This window comes from Balaenoptera musculus, chromosome 4 (genome assembly GCF_009873245.2).
Source record: "Balaenoptera musculus isolate JJ_BM4_2016_0621 chromosome 4, mBalMus1.pri.v3, whole genome shotgun sequence".
Classification (NCBI taxonomy): Eukaryota; Metazoa; Chordata; class Mammalia; order Artiodactyla; family Balaenopteridae; genus Balaenoptera; species Balaenoptera musculus.
In genome coordinates, this window is record NC_045788.1 from 57,437,104 (window position 1) to 57,462,381 (window position 25,278).

Consider the following 25,278-nt stretch of genomic DNA (forward strand, 5'->3'; position numbering starts at 1 on the left):
GCAAGTTTAGGTAAAGTTTTTAAAATAAGGCTTCAAACTAGCAATTACAATTAAAACTGTTACTGTCAAGTGTTACTCAAGAACCTTCCAGAAGGGATATCGCGTTGAATCCCTCGGAAATCTCCTTGTTCACATGTCCCAGGGGATAGACACCAAAAACGTTCTGGGAGCACTGCTGTCTCTGTTTCTTACTATAGCCCAGCTGGCACAGTGGGAATGACATGGATCCTTCTAACGGCTGACAGAACAACATGAAATAATCAAAGGTTCAGCTTGTAAGTTATTCTGCTTGCTTTTGTTGCCCAGAGTCTAGAGTCCCCAAAAAATACTCCTGGATTTGGTGCAGCACTGATGCTACAAACAGTAAAATCAGCAGCCTTTTAATCCCTGTGTAAGTTTATCAAAGTTTGACAGTTGGTAACCAAGGTGAGTAATCTCACTACTCTCAAGAGTAGTGTAATGTGATTCTATAGAAGCTATATGAGGTAACAGGAGGGGTGGGAAAGAAAGGCTGGACTCAAAAATCATAGTATTTTTTATAGTATAGATTACACATAATAGGCTAATTACGACCTAATTTTATGTTCAAATTCTTCAACGATTGGGTGTTTCCATCTGGATTATGGGCACTTTTTGATTTTTTTAATCAGAAATCAACAAACATAATGGTAAGTTTAAATATAGGCTTTCCTCATTTGCAGCAACATGGATGGACCTAGAAATTATCATACTAAGTGAAGTAAGCCAGTCAGAGAAAGACAAATATCATATGATATCGTTTATATGTGGAATCTAAAAAAAAAAAAAAAGATACAAATGAACTTATTTACAAAACAGAAATAGACCCGCAGACATAGAAAACAAACTTATGGTTACCAAAGGGGAAAGGGGGGGGGGAATAATTAGGAGGTTGGGATTAATATATACACACTACTATATATAAAACAGATAACCAACAAGGAACTACTGTATAGCACAGGGAACTATACCCGGTATTTTGTAATAACCTATATAGGAAAAGAATCTGAAAAAGAATGGATAGATGTATATATGAATCACTTTGCTGTACACCTGAAACTAACACAACATTGTAAATCAACTATACTTCAATTTAAAAAAAGATTATAAATATATGGTGCATTTATAACTGTTGCATTCTCAAGTATACACTAACAGGGAAGGATATCCATTTTGACCAGATATCTGTTAAAAACTAAACATTCGGCTTATTATTTTACATATCTAATGATTAAAATAATTTTCCACAAAATAAAGCCTTTTGTGTAGTCAGTTTAGAGCTGGAAGATGGCATTTATTAGAATCATCTGCAAATACTGATGATTTTATAATTAATAATTCCTCTGTTTCTCATATTAAAAAAAAAAACTTTGATATCCTTCCCCTACCACCCAAAAAAAGAACAAAAGAGATACCCTCTCCCCACCTACCAACAAAATAAAACAAACCTTATAGACTGTTCCCTGGCTGGAGATACAGAGCACCCTGCAATTAAAATGTGAGTACCACCTATTAGGTGTGCCAAATGCCTTCTCTTTTGTCTGCAACTGTCTTATTCATATGCCAGAGTGAAGATAAAAGACTTCAAATGAAAAAATTGCAGAACCACCACCCACCACTTCTCAAGCTTTGGAGGTCTAAGCCTAAATGAACTTGGGCATCCATTCTCCAAGTAGCAACTGGAATGTGTTTGCAGCCGTTTTCACCAAAAGTGGGAACAGTTACAGTTCCTGAGGAGAACCCAGGCTCACTTCTCCCTGTATTCCCGGTGCCTGGCTTAGCGTAGGTATCCAATAAATTAGCTGCTCAAAGGTTCACCTTTCTTTTGTCATCCACAGTCTGGAGTCCCCTGAATGTACTCCTGGGTCTGGTATACCATGAATCAGTAGATTCAATCAGTAAAATCAGGAGCTCTACCTAAACAGCTAATGAATGAATGAAACATCTTTTATAAAAACTCCATCTTGACCTAAGTTTGATAACGTTCTGTGTTGGTGAGGTTTGGATGAAAAAGTGTACTTCCGAACATGCTAGTGAGGGAATATAAATTGTACAACCTCTGTAATTTGGGAATGACCATTGAAATAAATGCATATATCCTGTGACTCAACAATTCCACTTCTGAGAATTCATCCTGCATAAAAGCTCTCTTACATATGCACACAGAAGAGGATAGTCATTGCAGTATTCTTCACACTAGCAAAAGACTAGAAATAACGTAAATGTCCATGTATAGAGAACTGGTGAAATAAATTATGGTGTATACATGTAATGGAATTCTCTCTGATGTTTAAATTTAAAAGATAGAATTATACAAACTAACACGGAATGATCTTCAAGGTATTATGGTTTAGTGAAAGAAGTCAGGTGCAAAACAATGTGTTCAATATGCTACTGCTTATCTAAATAAACAAAATATAGTGGGGGAAGGGATACAAATATATGCTTTTATTTGAAAAGATGATCTCTAGAAGCTTAGAAAAGGAACTGGTGGGCTTTCCTGGTGGTGCAGTGGTTAGGAATCCGCCTGCCAACGCAGGGGACACGGGTTCGAGCCCTGGTCCGGGAAGATCCCACATGCCGCGGAGCAACTAAGCCTGTGCGCCACAACTACTGAGCCTGTGCTCTAGAGCCCGCAGGACACAAATACTGAGCCCTTGTGCCATAACTACTGAAGCCTGTGCGCCTAGAGCCCGTGCTCCGCAACGAGAAGCCACCGCAATGAGAAGCCCGCGCAGCACAAGGAAGAGCAGCCCCCGCTCGCCGCAACTAGAGAAAGCCCGCACCCAGCAACGAAGACCCAACGCAGCCAAAATTAATAAAATTAAAAAACTGGTGAAAGTGGTTCAGTCTGGTGGGAAGAATTGAAAAATTTCAAGGACTGGAGGGAGAGAGACTTGCTTTTCACTCTTTTGTACAGTAACTCGCCTACATACGAATGAGTTCCGTTCTGAGAGCACGTTCATAAGTCCAATTTGTTCGTTAAGTCCAACAAAGTTAGCCTAGGTACCCAACTAACACAGTCAGCTATATAGCACTGTACTGTAATAGGTTTATAATACTTTTCAAACAAATAATATGTAAAAAACAAACACAAAAAATAAAGAAAGCATTTTTAATCTTACAGTACAGTACTTTGAAAAGTACAGTAGTACAGTACAACAGTTGACATACAGGGGCTGGCATCGAGTGAGCAGGTAAGAAGAGTTACTGACTGGAGGAGGGAGAAGAGGTGGGAGACGGTAGAGGTGAAGGATCGTCAGCAGTAGGAGAAGGAGGGCAAGCTGCAATTTCACTCACGCCTGACGTTGATGGCACAGGTTCTGGCTCCTTGCTGGATTCAATTCTATCCCTCTTGAAAAAATGATCCAGTGATGTCTGGGTACTAGCTCTTTTTTTCTCGTCATAGATGACACGGTAGCACTGGATTGCATTCTGAACGGCTGTTGCAACCTTCGTGTACCATTCTACGTTCGGGTCCCATGCCTCAAAAACTAACAGTGCCTCCTCAAATAAAAAAATCCCCTTGCCATTTCCTGCATCAAGAATCCTTCAGTTCTTCAGTTATTTCTTTTTCCTATTGTCTCTCTTTGTCCTTTCTCTGGGTGTCCAATTCCTGGCGCTTCTTAGCAGTACCAGCTACTTCACTGCTGCTTTCACCCTTGCTTCCGGACACCCTGGCCTTAAAATAAAGATACTGTACTACTGTACTCTATACAGTACTGTATAGTAAAGTATACAAAAGCACAACCACTTGTAGAAGATGCACGCACATGACAGTGTATGCCAGACACGTGAACTAACTATTGGACATGATTGGACATGTTAATGCATGTTTGAATCTTTTAAAGTTCGCAAGTTGAGGGTTCGTACGTAGGGGACTTACTGTATTGTTTCAGTTTCTAGCCACGTGTATAGGCTATCCACTAAATTTTTTAAAATAAAAATGTTAAAAAGTAAACATTTTAAAATTAGTTTCCAAGGAGAATGCTTTTTAAAACCCACTAGCGTAATGTGAATTACCATTTATATCAGAAAAATGGGGGGGGGAATATATTTACATAATTACTTGTAAACGCATAGAACATCTCTGAAGAGGAAAATTGGCAGCTAGGGACACAGGTAGGAGAGAGACATTTCTTTTTGTACATTTTGATTAAAAAAAATATATATGTAATAAAACTTTACTGAAAGTGTAGAGGAAGTAGAAAGAAAAAGGTATCTTAGGAAGTAGGAACAGCATGCTTGGTAATTTCAAATCCTGACTCTTTCAATAGCTGTGTGATATTGGGCAACTTGCTGACACTCTGGGCCTCTTATGCAAAACCCTCATGAGGATGTTGTGTGGATTACATGGAAAATATTATATATAAAGCACGTTTCCTATGATAGCATGTATTAGGAGGTCAGTAATTTATAGTCATTATTATCATATGGCAGATGAAATTCTTCTGATTCCAAAATGGTTTCAATTGTTCTAATGAAGCAATACAGGAGCATGAACTTCAGACTCCATTCACCGTTGCTCCTTGGGCTGTGTAACAGTCCCATAACATGGTGTTGGCACAGTCCTAGATCAGTGGGATGCCCATGAGTTGCCCCAAAGCAACCCATGGCAGCATAGTACCCCTTTATGGCACCAATCGATTAAATGCTGACATCGTTTACTCGTTGTGATATCTCACAAGAGCTATATCAAATGAACAAAGAGATTTTAAAGTGATAATGAAATAGTAAAGACATAAAATCCAGAGAGCATCTAGCACTTCATCTGCTTTACTTCTTTGTCTTTTCAGGATCACATTGTTAACACTATAACAAACCAATTGTTGTGTTATAAAGGTACCAGCTATGATCAAATATAATTTCATTTGCTTCTTTGTATATCTAGGTCATATTATTTGAAATGGTGAGCAGATCTCTTACTATTCTAATGGCAAACAGATGAATCTGACTGATCATATGTCTATTGGTAAAAAATTCTAGACTCCAGATATTCATTCTTTATCTCAGTAGTGCTTGCATGAGTGTTTTATTTTTGGAGCTTCTATAAAAAGAGGAGGGTACTTACGATGACTCTTTATATATACACATATCCACACAAAAATGTTTACATTGAAAGTTCTTTTTCATAATTGCTAATGTCATGTATTTTGCAGCATGAAATAATTCTAAATGTACATAAATTTTTGTGTTATTCTTAACAGATGATAATCCCTTGAATGTGTTTCCTAACTTGCATTAATAACAGTTGAAATTCTCTTTTTCAACTCTAAACTCGTTAAAGGCTAAGACAGAGGACAAGAGCAGTAACATTTTGTAATGACTGCTCTGATCTGAATTCTGACAGAGCTGGTAAAAAGAAGGAGCAAGGATGCAGCATCAGACGCTTTCTGGTGCAGTGTTACAATAATAGAAGACCAGCGACTCAGCGAGGCAAAACCGAGGGTTGCACCGAATACACAGGAAATTCTTGATGCTCAGAGATTACAAAGGATTTCTGAAAGGGCACTTATTTCTATAGATCTGGATTCAGAGTCAACCACTGCGTCTACTGTGGGTAGATGTTTACATACATGTTACTTCAATATCTTTTATTTTTAGGTTGACATACAGAATATGCTGGCTCAGGCAGGAAAATTGCAAGCATTGATTGTTTTGGTATATTATGCCCTTGAGAACTGACATACAGACAATAACCTTGAGTTGTTGTTTGATCTGACTAGCTATCAGTAGCAATAACGTAGGCTGAGTCAAGACTTTAGAGAAACTATAGGCTATAGAGGAGAAATATTAATGCAAAAAAATCTCTCAGATATTTTATATTTTGTAAAATAGATTCTGCTGGATCAGTATTTTTCTTTTAATGTATATTCCACCAGTTTTCTAATTATGGAAGAATGGAAGAAAACAAGCTGCCATGGTATAAGTCTTGCCTCAGAGGAAATAATGTCATTATTACTGAGGATGCACAGTTCCCTTAGGATGCTGAATAGGTTTCCTTTCTCAAAAGTCCCTTCCTCCAGCAATTTAGTGCTTTAGGGCCAATAATTTTATTGTCCTATTACATTTTTTGCTGATTAAAATTTATGAAAGGCTTACTTGTGCCCCTTTATCTGCACTAACGTGATTAATCCTGACATCAAATGTACTCTGAAGTTCATTTCATTTGAAGTGTATTTCAAGTGGTTTATAAAGCAATGTGTCCACCCGATACATCAAGAGAAAAAGCTGACCTGAAATTATGAATGATCCGTTTTCTTTTTTTTTTAAAGTGAGGTACAGTTGATTTACAGTATTATCGATATATTAGTTTCAGGTGTTCAAAATAGTGATTCAAAAATTTTTTATAGACTGTAGTCCATTTAAAGTTACTATAAAATGTTGGCTACATTCATTGTGCTGATCTGTTTTCTAATATCTTTCCAAATTATCAAATGAAGCAAAACACTTTAAGTAAAAACATCTAACCATGACTTTTCAGTATTTTCTCAAGCTGTCTCTTTGTGCTGTCAGACTGAAGAGTCCCCAGCACTCCAGTGTGTTCTCTGTGGGAGGGGACAGTCACAGAATCTCAGACCTCCCTGGAGGCTAGGGGTGTGGTCCTCATTAACCCTGCAGAACTGTTTTGTTTTTTGATGCACTCTGAACTAGTGGGACAAATATTTCACTCTTTTTCAACCCAAATGGTATCTTATTTCCATGGGAGATGTTAGAGATAGTACTGATGAGAGATATCAATATATATAATCTATTTAAATTGCTATGTATGAATTACTATGTGTTTAAATGGTAAATTGATAAAAATGGATTTTGTGTATTATAAACAAAAATAGTATCTCTTCAATATTTAGCTATTACCAAAGTAATAGTTTTTATATTTTATTCATTTTGCAATTCATCAGCTTTATTAGTCTAACACAACATAAAGACATAGAGTGGAAATAGAATTATTTGGGGGATTTGCTATGTATCCACAGTGAGAACTGTAATCATGGGGCCCACAGTTAACATAGAGTACTTGGTGCACTGTGGTAGATGTGTTACATGCACTGTATCTGGGGTCAGTAAACTCTATAAGGGATCCAACAGTAAATACATCCTCCAGCTTAGTGTGCCACATGGCCTCTGTAGTAAAACTCAACTCTGCCCTTACAGAGCAAAAGCAGCCATAAATGTGTTCCAGTAAACAACTGTGTTCCAGTAAAACTTAGCTTATTATCACAGAAATGTGAATTTCAAATATCACAAAATGTTTTTCTTAAAAATATTTTTAAAAAAATTTTAACGCAATAATCATTCTTAGCTCACTGGCCATGCAAAAACAAAGCAGGGAACTATCTATGGTCAATATCTTGTAATAACTTACAATGGAAGAGAATGTAAAAAAAGAATATGTATACATTTGTATATACATTTGTATATGCATGTGTAACAATCACTTTGCTGTACACCTGAAACTAACACAACGTTGTAAATCAACTATATTTCAATAAAATTTTTTTGTAAAAAATTAAAAACAACAACAACAAAAAACCACACACACACAAAAGCAGGCTGGATTTGGCTCTGGGGCCATAGTTTGCTGACTTCTGCATTATCTCGTTGGGTAAACGGAGTTTCTAAATGATCAGGGATACTGAGACTATACTGCTAAGTGAATAGGAAAGGGTTTTCTCACTAGCCTTGTTCCCCACCCTTCTATCACTTTCTGCCGCGCTACTGGCACTGAGACTGACGGGGTTATATTCAATTGTTCTTAATTTTAAGAACTACCTATATGTCTAGACTCTAGACAAACCAATTTAAGAATGGCTATCCAGGCGCATCCCGCGGGCAGCAAGACCCAACGCAGCCATAAATAAATAAATTTATTAAAAAATAAAAAACAATGGCTCTCAACCCACAAGGGTATACAACCGATCTAGTTTTAGTTGGAGGGACATGATCATGATTTGGGCGTTTTTACAGATAAGGGGCCTGCAGTGTGGCCAAGAGGCAAGCGACCAGCTGTTGCAGTAATCCAGGGGAGAGAGAACGGTCATCTGGACTGGGCTGGGAGACATAGGGGACTAAGAGCAGACCGTCATGAGATGTATTTAGGACTGGGTGCTCGCTTGGATGCGGATTGATTACATTGCTTTATACCTGTCTCACAGGATAAAAGAAATTGATGATACTTAAAAAAATGTTTCTAAGTGCTACCTAAATTTAGCTGGGATACTGTATCATCTCCTTCTTCTTTTAATTATTAATAACCTTTGTTAAAATTTCTGGGTCCTATTGGTTTGTACGATTCACTGGTGCCTCCTACCCCAAAGTGGAACATAACATTTAATTTTTTCAACATAAGTTAGTTGAAAATACTTTTTCAGAAAAAAAAAATCCTTCATTCACTACAATCCAGAACCGTCGAAACTATTGCGTGGAGACATCTTCTCAAATTCCAGACTGTTTTCCAGAGGTTTACCTCGCTCTACCGGATTCCCACCGCTCCTCCGCGCCCAGCCACACCCCTAGGCCCGCCCCCGACTCTTGCCTTCGGCCTTCCTCCTCCCTCTCCTGCTCCCTCCGCCCCACTTTCCCGCCCACTAGGAAAGCCCCGCCCCCCCAGTTCCGCAACCCAACTCCTTCCCTCCTTCCGTCGCTTTCCCCCTCTCCCCGCCCCCATGGCTGCCTTCGATTGGCTAAACTGGCGGTGCCGCGGCAGGGATGCAGCACAGCCTCATTCTGATTGGCTGAAGCGTAGTCGGGCCTCTCGTGATTGGCTGATAAGGGGAGACAGCAAGTGTGACTGCGCGCCGGGGTGTGTGGACGCCGCTTTGTTGCCTGAGGGGGGTGGCAGTGGAAGTTAAGGGAGTCGGGGACCAGCGCTTCTCCGGACCCGCAGTCGCGGCCGTTGCAGTCACTTCGCCGGGTGGCCTTTAGCGTAGGAGTCGCGTCGATAGCAGCCATGAGCGGCGGGGTGTACGGGGGAGGTGAGTGAGTGCGGCCGATGGAGAGAGCGCGCCTTTTTAGCGCGTGGGGTTTGTAACCGCCGCCCCCAGCCCTCCCCTCTCCTCCCCGGCGGCCCTTCCGGTCTCCCCCTCTCGGGACCCCGGCCTCCCCGCCCCATCCCCGCCCCGCGCTCTGCCCGCCCCTGGAGCCCACCCGGCTCAGCGAGCGCCTCAGGCACCCGGAGTCGCCGCCCCCTGCGGCCCCTTCCAGCCTCGGCCCGCGGAGGAGCCGGCTTTCGAGGGTGCGCGCCGCCCCGGGGATGGGCGGGCAGCTCCTCTCGGGGGCCCGGCCCGGCGAGCCGCGGCTGGGGTGACCGGCCCCGGGGTCCCCTCTCTCACAGCCGGCTCTGTCGGCGTGTGTGCGCTCGCATGTTCTTAAACTTGGGAGGTCCTGGCAGTTCGCTGGCGTGGACGGAAGGTTTCCGCGGCGTCCCGGAGATGGCAGAGCGAGCCCCGAGGAGTGGAACTGATTGAAGGAGTGGCGGTTACTCAGGATGCAGCCTCCTCTGTGTCCGCGCCCCGCGCTCACTCTGCCTCACGCCTTTCAGTGACTTTTGCCTATTTGTTGACTGTGGATGCTCCGGAGTTACCTGTGGGCGGGTGTGCTCCGGCTTAATTTAGGAACACATGTAATTGAAGGATGGTTACGGTTGGGTGGGCTGCGGTGTAGTGAACGATTACCACGGGCCTGGGGACTACACAGACCGGGGTTAGAATATCAGGCTCAACATTTAGTAAGCTCATTGGCCTTGGGCAAGTTACTTAACTTTTCCCAGCTTCAGGCTCCTCTTTTGTGGAATGATGGTTGCTACCCATTCGGGTGGTTGTGAAGGTTAAGTGGGATAATGCTTCACTTGCTGCTCAAAGTATGATCCAGGGATCTGCAGCATCGGCCTCACCTGCAAGCTCGTTAGAAATGCAGACTCTCAAGCCCCACTCTAAATCTACTGTCAGAGCCTCCGTTTTTGCAAGATACCTAGATGAAGCACTGATGTATATGATTCATGCTTTGTGTTGTGTTTGATGAGTTAGAGAAGAAAGAGACGAACCCAAAGTATTGCTTTTGTTATTGTTGCATTCAGAAGCGGATGGCATTTTATAGGTAGGAGATGAAAATAAGGTTTTCAAAGTTTTTAGTGGTTTTGGAGTGAAGTTTGAGTCTCTACTCAGGCGACACGCTGACCCTCACCCTCTCCTTCTCCATATATGCTTTTGGTTTGGATTTCTCAAATGTGAGAGTCAGTAGTTTTCCAGTTTTACTTTGGAGAAAGCCTAGTGGATCTTCATGATTTACTTCCCCATCTGAAGATGTAATCCTGACAGAAAGACTTGATCTGTGTGCCTTTGCCTCATGGAGGCTGCTGACTCTTTTGACTTTTCAGGTTCACTGATCCAAGAACCTAAAGGCTGTCCACTGAGTATTTCCTTACAAGGCATTGTTAAATGTGACTACCGTAGAAATGGATACTAATAATGCCAACAGTTAACGTTTATTGAGTGCATACTGTGTACCAAGAACTGTTCCAGAGGCTTTTCATGCATTGCGTTTAATACATGCATCAGGTCAGTTAATCCACAACAACCACTGGAGGTGATACTACTTACCCCATATTATTAAAGAAGAAAATGAGGTGTAGAAGAGGTTAACCAGCCCAGAGTTACATAACTTTCTAGTAAGTGGGGAGCAGGAAAAGAAAAGGCATTTCAGTAAAACCCTTCCCCATAAAAAAAAATTAAAAATAAAAAGATTTTGGTTGTTTCTCCATAAGCCATTTTTCAAGTATGGAACCACAACATATTCATGTATGGTTTAGGTATTCAGAATAAACATCCTGTTTCTCATTTGCTTATGTAGAGGAATATATCTTAAAGCCGATTTCACATATAAAGTATATAAAACTCACAAAAATAAGTGTATGATTTTGTGTTTGAGCTACTACTGTATGGCCAGTATTTATAGTGGGTCACATTTTCCAAAGGGTTTACTGTGAAAGGGTTTCCAAATTCTGAGAATCAAGAGTCTTCCTCAAATTAAAATTCTACTATGTCCAGTTTACCACACTGATTAAGACAGGAAAATAACTGATTTGTTAGATTTTTCTTTTCACACAAAAAAATTTTGAGTGCTTGCTATGTGCAAAGTATAGCTTCTGCCTTCAAGAAACTCGCAGTCTTGTAGGTGAGTCAGTCAAATAAATAGACACCATATTTCATTTATTTTTAGTTGTACGTTCCACCCCAGACACACACACACACACACACACATATTTAAAGAGCTGAAGTTGGAATATTATTGATGGTGTGGCAGCATGTTTTTCTCCTAGCGGTGCGTAAACTAATGGTGCATCTTATAGTTTGTAGTGTCTTATATGGATGATAAATTCAGTGAAGTATGTTCAGTAATGACAATATATAGAAGATACAAAGGTAGCACAGACAAAAAAGTTATTAACTCAATGTGGAGGAGTCAAGGGACTTTACAAAGGAGGTTATGAGGATGATGAAAGAAGAATAGAGAGGGACAGCATATGCAGAGTAGATGGTGTGTTTAGGAGACAACATACTCTTCAGTAATGGTAGTGTATGAGGTGGGAGGAGAGACTGCTGCCAGATTATGCTAGGTCTTGAATATCACCTGGGTAGAATAATTTGAATTTTATCTTGGGATGATGGAAAACCACTGAATGATTCTCCCTTTTCTTTTCATTGAAGGATTTATGTACCAAAATGTTCAGTTACAGTTTTGAAAGATCGCAGTGCAGCAGTTTGAAAGGTGGATTGAGACGGTAAAGATGGAAGCACAATACCTGTAGGGAGTTGTAATTCCTGGTTGAGATAAGAGCTTGACTCAAGGCAGTGGCAATGGTATTAAAGAAGAAGGGATTTGAGAAATATTTAGCAGAAATATTTGTCAGAACTTGATGAGGGATATGAAATATGAAGGTGTTCAGGAAGATTTTTGCCTCTGATGACTGGAGCCACTAACTGTGATAAGCACAGCTGAGATTAGATTAGGCAGGATGGGGACAAGGAGACAGTGCTTCAGGTATGTTGAATTTGAGGTACCCATGGGACATCAGGTGGAAGCGATGTACAGTAAGAAGTTTGAGATCCGGATCTGGTTGAAGGTGAGGGCTTGAGAGAGAGATTTGAGATTGGAAGTACCACTGTTTAGGTAGAAATTGAGGCTGTCAGAGTGGAGCAGGTTACCTAAGAAAGGGTAAGTTAGAGGCGGGGCTCCTGACATGGAGTCCTTGGCCTCCCTAAGGAGTCCATGGATATAACTAACTGAATTTTATTCTAATTAGTTTCTTTTATAGTCTATTTGAAAACATTCTAAGACGACATTCATAAGTGTCCTAAGCTGTCTGTATTAGTTTGCTAGGGCTGCCATAACAAAGTACCACAGACTGGGTGACTTAAACAACAAAAATTAATTTTTTCACAGTTCTGGAGGCTAGCAGTCTGAGATCAGGTGTTGACAGGGTTGTTTTCTTTGGAGGCCTTTCTGCTTGGCTTTCAATGGCCGTCTTCTCCCTGTGTCTTCACATGGTCTTCCCTCTGCACATATCTGTGTCCAAATTTCTTCTTCGTGTAAGGATATCAGTCATTAGATTAGGGCCCACCCTAATGATCTCATTTTAATTTAATCACCTCATTAAAGACCTTATCTCCAAACACAGTCACATTCTAAGTTACTCGGCGTTAAGACTTCAACATTTGAATTTCAGCCTCGATCATTGTCAAAGGGGTCCATGGAACAGAAAAGGTTAAAAGCCCTGGTGCAAGGCAAAAGGTTGATCCTTGAGAACAGGAATAGAAAATTTTGGTTAACCAAGCAATTAATTCATTTAGTTAGGATATTTCTTTACCCAACATTCTGGTTAATCAAAGTGTTAGAATTTACCAATTCATGTCATTGGTATACAATCCTTACTGTTTGTACCTGAGTTTACATGCTGTGGTGAAAACAAATACAGTGTTCTGCTTTTAAGGACCTTTTCTTTCAGACAAAATAATTTGGATCAGAGATTGTATAGAGAAAAGTTGATTACTTTGGGAAATGTAACAAATACAGAAACTTCCTTTCAAACATAGGTGGCTCTTCATTTTATTTCAATAAAAATGAGATCACTATGGTGTAAAGACACCATCTCTCAACTGTGATAATTGTAGTGTAATAATTGATCTTTATTTTAAAAATTATTTTTTTAGTTTTTGAGATACTTTAAACATTAAAAAATAAAGTATATGTAAGTTTAATATGATACTTCTGTACTCACTACTGAGATTAAATAAATGTAATGTTTTGTCAAATTTGCCTCAGATATTTTACGAAATAAAATTGATATTGTTGAAATCAACAATATAGATAAAATCTATATTGTTGATATAGATTCCTCTTCTCTGCCTCCTTAGAGGTTACCAGTGACCTGAAGTTGGTATGTAATATTCCCCAACCCTATGCATATTTTTATACTTTTATTAAGTGTGTGTGAATCCATAATGAATTAAGTAGTATCAAAATATGTGTGCATAGTAACTAGCTTTTTAAACTTAATTCTTTTGAGATTTATCCATGTTAATACATGTAGATCTAGACCTTTTTTAACTGCTATGTAGTATTTCACTCTATGAATAAACTGTAGTTTATTTTCCTACTGAGAGACCGTTTAATCTTTCTACCTTTTCCTGTGGCAAGCAGTGTGATGATAATAATTATAATGGCAGCTACCACTTACTGTGCTTATTATTTACCAGGTGCTGTTCTAAGTGCTTCCATACTTCTAGCATCCTGCAAGATAGCGACTATTATGCACATTTTACACATGAGGAAAGTGAGGCAGAGAGGTTAGTAAATCACCTGAGATCACATAGCCAGTGAACATTCTCTTACATGTCTCCTTGTGATATACGTGAGAGAGTTTCTCTAGAGAAGACATAAGTGTAATTTCTATGTATGCACGTTTTCAACTTTAGTAGATATGACTAAATTGCTCATAGTGGTTGTATCAGTTTACAACTTTTTTTTTGCGGCGCGTGAGCTTCTCTCTAGTTGTGGTGTGCGGGTTCCAGAGCGCGGGTGCCAGAGCTCTGTAGTTTGCGGCACACAGGCTCTCTAGTTGAGGCGCATGGGCTCAGTAGTTGTGGCGCGTGGGCTTAGTTGCCCCGCAGCATGTGGGATCTTAGTTCCCCGATCAGGGATTGAACCTGCATCCCCTGCATTGGAAGGCGGATTCTTTACCATTGGACCACCAGGGAAGTCCCAGTTTACAACTTTACTAGCAAATGTGTAAGAGCTCCTCTTTTTCTACGTCTTTGACAATACTTGGTCTTATCAGCCTTACTAATTTTTGTCAATTTAATTGAGCTAAGTAGTATTTCTTTATTATTTTTAATGACTGAGTGAAAAAATCCTTCTTTGAAAAATCAGTGCCTAGAAAACCCAAGTGCTTTGTTTTAGGAGGCGTGCTGTTTTGGGTGAAGTATTTTTAAAGTGTAATTAAAGGCTTTTCTCTGAATTTGAATATGAAAAAAAATACTAGCTTTCTCTCTCAGTATTAAACTTTTATCTCCTACAAATCTGTGAAATGTGCAAACTTTAATGATACCTTCATTTTAATGATTTTTACCTGGCCTATATTATTATACCTTAAATTCTTATTCTTTAGGTTCCTTATTTTTCTTGGGGTTTTGCTAAGTTTCTTCCCTAATTGCATGAAATATAATGTTGATTAACATATGAAAAAAATGGTATACCTTAGTATACCGGATAGCTTTCCTTTGCCCCTCCAGATCCACTTTCCACCCATTTCCACCCATTTCCACCCTCTGTGTGCCCTTAAAGACTGACCCTTGTAGACTGCATCAGTGGGCTCTCTTGGCCTCTGGTTTGGCCAATGGTAGGGTAACCATACTTCCTGCTTTGTGCCTCTTGTCCTGCTATAATTATTAATAGGGGCTCCTATCACATTCAGAAGTGGCTCAGTTTGGGTGAGAAATTCGAAGATCACCCTAGCCAGTGGGGAGAGAGGTTGGCATATGTATTAGTCTGGTTCCTTTTCCTCAGGGTCAGCCAAGGCTGATTCCATCCCTCAACTGAAGGTCTGATGCCCTTCCAATACAAGTCTCTCTCCGGGTTCTGGTAACAGTTCCTTCCCTGTGTTTCTTCAATTCTAAGTGTGGCAACAGATTTCTGTTATTACTAGTCCTAGGGTACCATACTATCCTTTCTGGTTTTCCTATATTTTGCCTGTATTTTTGTAAGTAGACCCTTTAATAAGTAAACTCCCCTTAAATTACCTAATTTTAGTGTACCACCTCTTTCCTGATTGAACCTCTCCCGATATACTGTGTATGACTTGTTATATTTTAATTAAGTGAATCTTTAAGGTGTATTTAAAACTAGGTTCAAGCTAGTAATAATATGAATATAAGCACATTAAGTACTCTTAATTTTCACATGATACTTGTAAGTCGTTAATGTTAATTATCTTTTCATCTTTTCAGATGAAGTTGGAGCCCTTGTTTTTGACATTGGATCCTATACTGTGAGAGCTGGGTATGCTGGTGAGGACTGTCCCAAGGTAAGTGGAATGGTAGAGTTAATTGGATATGCAAGAGCCATTCATGTAGAGTTAAATTCACACGGAAATTCTGACTCAAATATGGTAAAAGACATTAGTTGGTGGAAATGACTCCTTGGTAAAAGCAGGTAAAATTTGTAAATAATGTTTTTGACTCTTACAGGTGGATTTCCCTACCGCTATTGGTATGGTGGTAGAAAGAGATGATGGAAGTACATTGATGGAAATAGATGGTGATAAAGGCAAACAAGGTGGTCCCACCTATTACATAGATACTAATGCCCTGCGTGTTCCGAGGGAGAATACAGAGGCCATTTCACCACTGAAAAATGGGATGGGTACGATGTTTTTTTCTATGGATTTGATTCTAAATGTAAAGTATGCATAGTATATTTTAGATATAAAGCAATGGCTTCTTAAAAGTTGAACATCAGCTATTTTTTGTTGTTTTTATTCCATAAACTGACGTTCCAGGCACTGAGAATACAAAGATGCATAAAACGTGTTTCTTTTCCTCAAGAAACTCATAGGTAGAGGAGATAGATGTGTGTATATGTGTGTGTGTATATATATATACACACACACATATATATATATAGGATAAGTGCTATAATATAACTATGTTTGATAAGCAGTGGGATTAGAGAGGGGAGGTATTTAACTCTATCATTGGGGGTCAGAGATGGTTTTCACAAAGGAGGTAACTTTTGTACTGACTCTTGATCACTGAATAAGAATTAGCCCGACTGACAAGGCTGGGTAAATTAGAGCAACCAGCATGTGTGAAGAGATGGTGTTGTGGAAGAAACTTACATATTTAGAAGTGTCATCAATTAAGTATGACTGTAACAGTAGGTACATTATGGCCAATTGCAGGAAAGGTAGGCAGAGAGCAATCATAAAAGGGCTTGTAATGCCAGGAGTATGTTAAGCTGGTAACTGAAAGGTAACTCCAAAGGAATTTAAACAGCATTTTATGTATAAATGCTCACATATGCCAGCTGGAAAGATTAGTCTAACAGTACTCTGTAGGCTGGATTGGAGGGAGATACTAGAGATAGGAAGATCAGTTAGGGAGGTGAGTCCAAATGAGAAATGAAGAGGGTTAAAATTTTAATACTGATGGCAGAGATCCTGAGGTGGCTGTCAGAGATATCCAAGACAAATGGTACTAAGTGTTTAAAGAGTTGAGAAAGTTTCCTAGATTTTTGATTGGAGTTACTGAATGGGGGGTACCATGCATTGAGGTTGGAATAGCAGGGGAAGGAGCAAGTTTTTTGGTCTTAAAAAGCAAGTGTAAGACCCAAGATCACTCTCAGGTCCAATTATTCACTAGAAGGACTCACAGGACTCAGCATATCAGTGTACTCACAGTTAAGGTTTATTATGCTGAAAGAATACAAAGCAGAACTGACAGAGAAAAAAGGGGCATGTAGTGGAGTCCAGAGGAAACCAGTGCAAGCTTCCAAGAGCTTACAGTGAAGTCATAAAGGGTGTGCTTAATCCCTCCAGTAACCAGGAACATGTGTGTGTGGTCTACTAGTAGAGCTCATTAAAGACTCAGTACCCTACTTCACACTCACAGGATGGCTATATTATAAAGACAGACAATAGCAAGTGTGATGAGGATATAGAGAAACTGAAACCTCCATATCTATTTCTGGGAGAGAACAAAAAATGGTGCAGCAGCTTTGGAAAAGTTTGACAGTTTCTTAACAGGTTAAACATAAATTCACCATATAATCCAAACAGTTCCACTTCTAGGTATCAACACAAGAGAACTGAAAACATATGTCCACACAAATACTTATATGCAAACGTTCATAGCAGCATTATCCATATTAGCCGAAAAGTGGAAATAGCCCAAGGTGCATCATTGGATGAATGGGTATACAGAATGTGGTATACCCATAAAATGAAGTACTATTTGGCAATAAAAAGAACAAAATACTGATATAAGCTAAAATATGGAAGAACCCCAAAAGCCTTATGCCAAATGGAGGAAATCAGATGCAAAACTCCACATAATGTATGATTACTCTAATATGGAATGACCGGAGAAAGCTAATCTATACAGACAGAAAGTAAAGTAGTGGTTGCTTGGGGCTGTAGTTGGAATGGGAAGTGACTGCAAAAGGGCATAAAGTTTCTTTTTGGGGTGATGGAAATATTCTAAAATTAAATTGTAATAATATTCACACAACTTTACAAAAGATTTACAAAAGAAAATCATTTAATTGTACACTTAAAATGGATCCATGTTATGGAAAATTATACCTCTATAGAGCTGTTAAAAAAAAAACTGGAAGGACATTTTTTGTTACAGATATTTTATTTCTTATATTATTTTGATACTTGGAATAAATGAGTGTCTTTTGGATTCAGAAAATAAAAGAACTCAGTACCCATGGTTTTTATTAGGGGCTGGTCATGTAGGTACTCTGTGCCTAACATGTTCCAAAACCCCAGACTCCCAGAAGGAAAGGTATTCCACATAAACCACACTGTATAAACAGTTTAGGCACAGTGAGCTACTCGTATTTGGGGAAAGTTTTATATCAGTGTAGGGAACTGTTTACCAGACAAGTTCCTAGATGCCAGCCAAGGGTCAGCCTTGCAAGCAGGCCTTTCTCAGGTCTGCTAAGTTAGCTCTTTCTGCACAGCAAGTAGATGAGTTTATTAGTTCAAAGTGTTTGAATATAGGTGCTGATCTAATAAGCAGGTGAGAGAGATTTTAAGACATGGAGTTGATTTTTTTTTTTACCAGAAAGAGTTTGGGATATGAGAAGAGGATTGAGGATAGGATTCCTCATGAAAATTTATTTCCGTGTATTTAACCAATAGAGGTGCCTGTGAAGGAGAATGAGAAGGAACAGTTAGGGAAGTAGGAGAAAATTCAGGAGAAGGCCAAGAGAAGAAAAAGTTCTAGAAGTAAAGAAGTCCAGTGATTCTCATTGTTCTCAGCTGTGGCACTGAGCTTTACGCTAAGAAGGGGAAAGAGAAGTTAAAGCTACAGAGGAGGTCCATTGATCAAAAAACCCCCATCCTGATAGGCCTATAGAAGTATGTTTACAAGGAATGACATTGCTTTGTTGGACTGTGGCAGATAAAGTTTGTAAACTCTTGAGTCAGTACTGTCAGATAGTAATTTAGAGAGGTCAGATGAGATTACAAATGTGAAGCATCCACTGGATTTGCCTGTTAGAAGCTCATTAGTGACTTATGCGAGCAGTTTCAGTGGAATGTTTAGGTGGAAGGCAAATTGAAAACATACTATTCTCTAAATTTTTTTTAAAGTCTTTACATCTTTTTTCATATAGATTGTAAGCTTTTTAAATGTCCGCTCTAGATCATACAGTTCTTCTGGGTTTTCTCCTACCATTTGAATTGCATTTTGGGCCTCTAATAAGTACTTACTGAATAATATTTATTTGGTATTTTAGGTCTATTTAATACATTAATTACACCTGGGACAGGTCTAGGGGTTGTAACTGTTGGGGCTGGAGAAACCGTATCTAGAAGACAAAGATGATGTCTATATAAAGTGCTGTGTTATGAGGCAGAGCTGTAAAATAAGTAGGTTCTGTATATTACAGTATCAATATTAGTGTTAAACCATTAGACACAGTTTCTCAAAATATGCTGTATTCATCTTCGATTAAGCATTATTTTCAAGGTATTAATCTTATATTTTAGTTGAAGATTGGGATAGTTTCCAGGCTATTTTGGATCATACCTACAAAATGCATGTCAAATCAGAAGCCAGCCTGCATCCTGTTCTCATGTCAGAAGCACCGGTGAGACAAACTTTTTCGAGTTTCTCTAGGTTGTTTATTTACTCATTTGAAGAGTGTTTCGTTTTTCTTTAAGAGACATAGAAATTCATATTTTGAATTTTGAAGATTAGGGAAAGGGAGATTCATTTATAAATACTCTTACAACTTTTATTTTTATTATTTCAATAATTAAAATACTCAAAGAACAATAATTAAAGCACGCTAGTGGGTTCTGGTGGTTATTTATCTATTTTTTCCAGGAATTTAACATTTGATTTCCTTGGGCTGCTTCCCATTTTGGTCAATTGTCCCTTATCCCTCAAGGGCAGTGTATATCTGCTTTTATACTCAACCTTAAGAGTGACTAGATTCACCCTTTTTTTTTTTTTTTAATATAAATTTATTTATTTGGCTGCATTGGGTTTTCGTTGCTGCGTGCGGGCTTTCTCTAGTTGTGGCAAGTGGGGGCTACTCTGTTGAGGTGCGCGGGCTTCTCATTGCGGTGGCTTCTCTTGTTGCAGAGCACGGGCTCTAGGTTGCACGGGCTTCAGTAGTTGTGGCATGCAGGCTCAGTAGTTGTGGCTCGCGGGCTCTAGAGCACAGGCTCAGTAGTTGTGGCGCACGGGCTTAGTTGCTCTGCAGCATGTGGGATCTTCCCAGACCAGCGTTCTAACCCGTGTTCCCTGCATTGGCAGGCGGATTCTTAACCACTGCACCACTAGCGAAGTCCCTAGATTAACTCTTAAGATTTAATAATACTTCATGTTTATAAGAATCCTGATATCCCTATACTTTGAAAAGTCTGTAATTTCTAGAATTCATAGCAGACAATTTTACTTATTAAATAATAAAATTTATATTTAAAGTCAATGTTGAACTAGGGCTGGAAATTGCTAGACCAGAGTCTCTTGTGAAATACATTTGATATTGAGTCAAAAGGGCCCAGAAGACTAGATAATGATTATAAATTATCAATATTTTGTTATTGTTTTCTAAACTCTAGTTTCTTTTGAGTACCATCTACAAGTGGGAGAATTTGGTTGTTTAAAATGCATATTTAAGATTTTGATGACTAGATTCACTCTTTTTTTTTTTGACTATTACCAAAGTTTATTTAACAAAAAAGTTCAGTAAGAAAATGTACACGACCCAGTTTTCATCGTAGTAGAATGTGGAGAGGGGACATGTGGAAGCAGTTGATTTCTCTGTTGAAGACAGCTATTGTTCGTACTCGTTCCAAGGCTTCTAACATGATGGTACTATTCCTCATATTACCACCATTCCAGTATTGTTCTGTTGCCCACTAGTTGCTATCTCCACACATTCATCTGTCACAAGATTCATAAAGAGATCAAATCCCCTTAATATTCCTTGGACATGTCTGCCACCATTTAATTTCAATGATAACTTCTTGTCCATAAATTTCTTCAACTCGGGAGGGTGAGCTTTGCTCATGATATCTACTCCACGAGCTCAAAGATGCCTCCGAACGGAATTCGGGTTGTCCCTCATGCTTAGATTCACTCTTAAGATTAAAAAAAAAAGATTTAATAATACTTCGTTTATAAGAATCCAGATTTCCATATACTTTGAAAAGTGTAATTTCTAGAATTCATAGCAGCAAACAATTTTACTTATTAAATAATAAACTTTATATTTATTAAATTTATTACAAATACATAGAAATAAATGTTGTAAAGATATGATAAAGAAGATTTTCCATGGTATTTTACTCTATTATTAATGTTTTACATCTTTGTTAATATAGTGCTGAAATGAATTTTGAGATAAATTAACACTTTAGTTTTTAAACAATAAATAATTTGCATTTCTTTTCCCCTCTTTTCAAGTGGAATACCAGAGCAAAGAGAGAGAAACTGACAGAGTTAATGTTTGAACACTACAACATCCCTGCATTCTTCCTTTGCAAAACTGCCGTTTTGACAGCGTATCCTTGAAAGTGTAATACCCAACTTCTCTTTAGGAGTAACTGTGGTGCTGCTAAAGGTGATGCCCTCAGCAGGAAGACAGGAGCCACTTCTTGCTTGTTTGGAAGTTGAGGCGTTTTTCTCCATTGCTTTTAGATATCTATCTTTTAGTATTCTTATTGGAACTGATGCATGTGAAAATGTGAGAGGGAGATAGGAAAGAAGCACTCAAATTCTTCTCATTAATTTAACAAAGTTTAACAAAAACAAAAATTTTTGTTTTTAGAAGAGGAATGTGACGACAGGACAGTATCTAAGTCAGTTGACCTAGTTGAATTCAAAGATTGCCATTTTCTTCCTCTTCTCCAGTACCTTAGAAAAGTGGAAATTGGCTGTAAATTCATTTAAGATTTAATCGCCAAATATTTTTTACAAGCATATTAAGGGACAGACAAGGAAATATTATGTCCTGATCTCAAAGAATAATGTAATATTCTTGTTGAAAACTAAATAACAGATTTAAATAGTACTTCAAAATAGCATTGGCAAAAGTCATAAAGAAGTACATGATTAATTTGAATTTTTCAAATAGCAATTGTAGTTAAGTGGAGTAATATTGTAGCCTGACAAGCCTTTGTAAAGAAAAGAGAATTTAGTTGCAGGATGTGGGGGAAGGAGCCCTATATTTAGAGTTCAAGTTCCAGTGCTTATAAACTGATCTTGAATTAGGTACTTAAAATTTGAACTTCACTTTTTACTCATTTATCCGGTATACCTCCCTGGATTGCTGTAATATTCAAGCGAATTTTATATGTGTGAGAATCACTGTGGTAACTGTAATCTAACATTTGTCTGTTGTGGTGTGTCTTGGAGATGACTTTAGCACAATTGTGGAGGTGGAAAGTGTAAGCGTTCTTCACAGTGACTTAGTTTAGAGTTGAAGATTTATGTTCGGCTTCAGAACAAGTTGTAAAAATATGTTTAGATCAAACTGTAGAAGTCTTGCATGTTAGATTTTAAAAATGTGAACTTTAGACTCTAGAGAACCATTGCAGGTTTTGAGTAGAGGAAGGAGAGTATTAGCAGACTCATTGTGTGCATTATATCATTTAATTTTCATAATAATCCTGTCAGGAATCGGAGTCAAAGTAAGCAAACTGGTCCCAGTCCACAGCTTGAAAACGGCAGTTCTGAATTTGAACATAAGATCTGTTTGGCTGCTTCCTTACAAGGAGTATGTAAACAGAATTGGTATTGTTTTATTTTTTAACTTTTTATTATAGAAAATTTCTTACACAAAATAAGATAGAATATTATATTGAACCTCCATGTGCCCATCACCCAGGGTCAACAATTTTCAACACAGAGCTAAGTGGTATTAGCTATAACCGCAGGCACTCCCCCTCCCACCATGGTTTTGAAGTAAATCCCAGACATTAAGCATGTATCTCTAAAAGATGTTACCATATGTCTCTTTTTTTTTTTTAAAGATATAACCACAATTTATTTTCTTTTTTAAAAAACAGTTTCATATATTTGGATCAGGACCCAAACAACAGGGATCATGCATTGTATTTTGTTCGATATGTCTCTTAGGTCTCTTGTGGTCTGTAGAATGTACCCACCCTCCCCTTTATTTTCTCTTGTAATTTATTTGGTAAGGGAAGTAGATTGTCCTCTAGAATTCCTAACACTTCTGGCTTTTGCTGACTGGTGTTTTTTACTGTGTTCTTCTAGCCCAGAGGTTCTCAAACTTTTTATACCTAGAGCTTTTATTTATGTGGATCATATCTGGTAGTATTTGCCATATTAGAAATTAAGACAGAAACTTAAAAATTATATTTGCTTATTTTAAGTAAAGTAATAAGCCCATTGTATGTTAATATAAATAAAATATTTTAATAAAAAATAACTATGTTTTCCAAAACCAAAAATATTAATGAGAAGAGTGGCTTCGTTTCACAATTTTTCAAATCTCTTTAACGTTGGACTTAATAGCAGAAGTTAGATTCTCATATCACATTCAGTCTGTTGTGTATCACACATGACATAGCCTCTGGAAAAAAACTCTCTTGTACATTTATGAGAGAATGACAGTGAAAAGGGCAAAGAACATCTTAGTATTATTCTAAAAATTGTTTTGACTTCTCAACCATGGCCTTGGGATTCCTTTACACTTTTAAAAATTATTGAGGATGACGCAGAGCTTCTGTTTTTTGTAGGTTATAACTATCAATATTACTGTTTGAGAATTTAAAACTAAGACTCCTTTTAACATTTTCTTATTAATTTAATTAAAAATAACAAAAATAGACACATTAACGTCAACAAAAATAACAGTTTTATGAAAAAATAACTGTTTTCCAAAACAAAAGTATTAGTGAGAAGAGTACTATTGTTTTATCTGACTTAATTGATAGCTGGGCTCTCATATCTGCCAGCCTCAGGCTCTGTCCTCGTGACACCTCAATTTGCGAGGCAGGCTTCAGCCTTCTGCTGTCAGAGCTGCATACTGTTGGAGAATTCATTTATTTAAAAAGGTAGCAAAATCACAGAACTCATTGGTGCACCTCTGTTTTTCAAGAATGCATTGCCCTTCTGTTCTCTGCATTTTGTTGGTCCCCCTGCAGTCCTGCAGTTGAATAGTTCAGTTGTCAACCAGAGATTTGGGTAGATTTTATACTCAGATTTTGGGTTTTATCCCTTCTGTGGTTCTCTTACTTCCAGAGTTTCTACCTTAAATGTCCAGCTTTTCTTCCAGCCCTGAACTCCTTTCTGTGTTCACTCAAGGTGGTAAAGTTGCGATTTTTCATCACTGCTTTCCTGAACCATAGCCATGGAGCTGGGAAGCACTTTTAGGCGAGGAAGCTGCAAACTTGCAGTTTTTACCCCTTCTAGTTGCAGTTTCATGAAAATAAGTTTTGGCTGAGTTTTGACTACTTTTTTTTTTTTTTTTTTAATTTATTTTTGGCTGTGTTGGGTCTTCGTTTCTGTGCGCGGGCTTTCTCTAGTTGCGGCAAGCGGGGGCCACTCTTCATCGCGGTGCGCGGGCCTCTCACTATCGCGGCCTCTCTTGTTGCGGAGCACAGGCTCCAGACGCGCAGGCTCAGTAGTTGTGGCTCACGGGCCTAGTTGCTCCGCGGCACGTGGGATCTTCCCAGACCAGGGCTCGAACCCGTGTCCCCTGCATTGGCAGGCAGATTCTCAACCACTGCGCCGCCAGGGAAGCCCATGACTACTTTTGAATACTTTCCAGTATCTTAAAATGGTCACTTAAAATAATTTGTCCAGGTTTTATAATTGCCATCTTTAGGAGGGCTTACATACTTTCAGTCTGGTGTTACTGTATCACTTTGTACTAACAGAGATAAAAATTAATGTTTATGTATATAGATGACCAGAGATCAATGGAGTACCAGTAATAGCAAAGATAAATTACTAACCTATCTTTCTGGCCATTTATTCTCAGACCTCTTTCCTCTGATCGTTCCTGCCCATGCCTTAGTTCTCTGCCCTTAGCCCTTCATCTCTCTTGACATGTTCTTTCTGGTTTAACTATCTATTTCCTTGGCTTCAGATACCAGTTATACACTGACAAATTCCAAATCCATATCTGTATCCCAGATCTTTCTTGTGAGCTCCAGGCCCACGTCCAGCTGTCTACTAGAACTTTTTCTATTAGTTATCTGTTTAAGCACTTTAAACTCAATATATCCAAAATTGACCTTCTCTCCCATCAAATTTATTCTTTCTCCTTTGTGTATTATCTTACTCCCAGTTGTCTAGACCAGAAATCTTTCTCATTAACACTTCAAATTTAGTAGTTATCAAGACTGTCTATTCTCCAGCCTCCCCCGGCCCCAATCCAAACCCTCAGATCCATTTATTTCTCTATCCACTGCCATTGCATTAGGTGCACCCCTTCCTCTTATCTTGCCCATTCTTCACACTGCAGCTCTGATCATCTTTGTTA

General features: G+C 38.7%; 1 protein-coding gene and 2 pseudogenes across 2 annotated transcripts in view; 1 reads left to right on the top strand and 2 right to left on the bottom strand.

The window, feature by feature from the left end:
- The window catches only part of LOC118893979, a 21,435-nt pseudogene extending 12,462 nt beyond the window's left edge, over positions 1 to 8,973 (bottom strand).
- ACTL6A (actin like 6A) overlaps positions 8,794 to 25,278 on the top strand; it is a 26,885-nt gene continuing 10,400 nt past the window's right edge. The window contains exons 1-5 of one of the 2 annotated variants that reach the window (XM_036850419.1): positions 8,794 to 8,996; positions 15,525 to 15,601; positions 15,765 to 15,939; positions 19,298 to 19,398; positions 21,228 to 21,325. In XM_036850419.1, coding sequence (XP_036706314.1) covers positions 8,972 to 8,996; positions 15,525 to 15,601; positions 15,765 to 15,939; positions 19,298 to 19,398; positions 21,228 to 21,325 — 476 coding nt within the window. In that variant the 5' untranslated portion in view covers positions 8,794 to 8,971. Of the gene's footprint in view, positions 8,997 to 13,763; positions 13,866 to 15,524; positions 15,602 to 15,764; positions 15,940 to 19,297; positions 19,399 to 21,227; positions 21,326 to 25,278 lie in introns of those variants that run through there. The other variant, XM_036850418.1, reaches the window with a different exon arrangement.
- Positions 20,496 to 20,838, bottom strand: LOC118894308 (annotated as a pseudogene).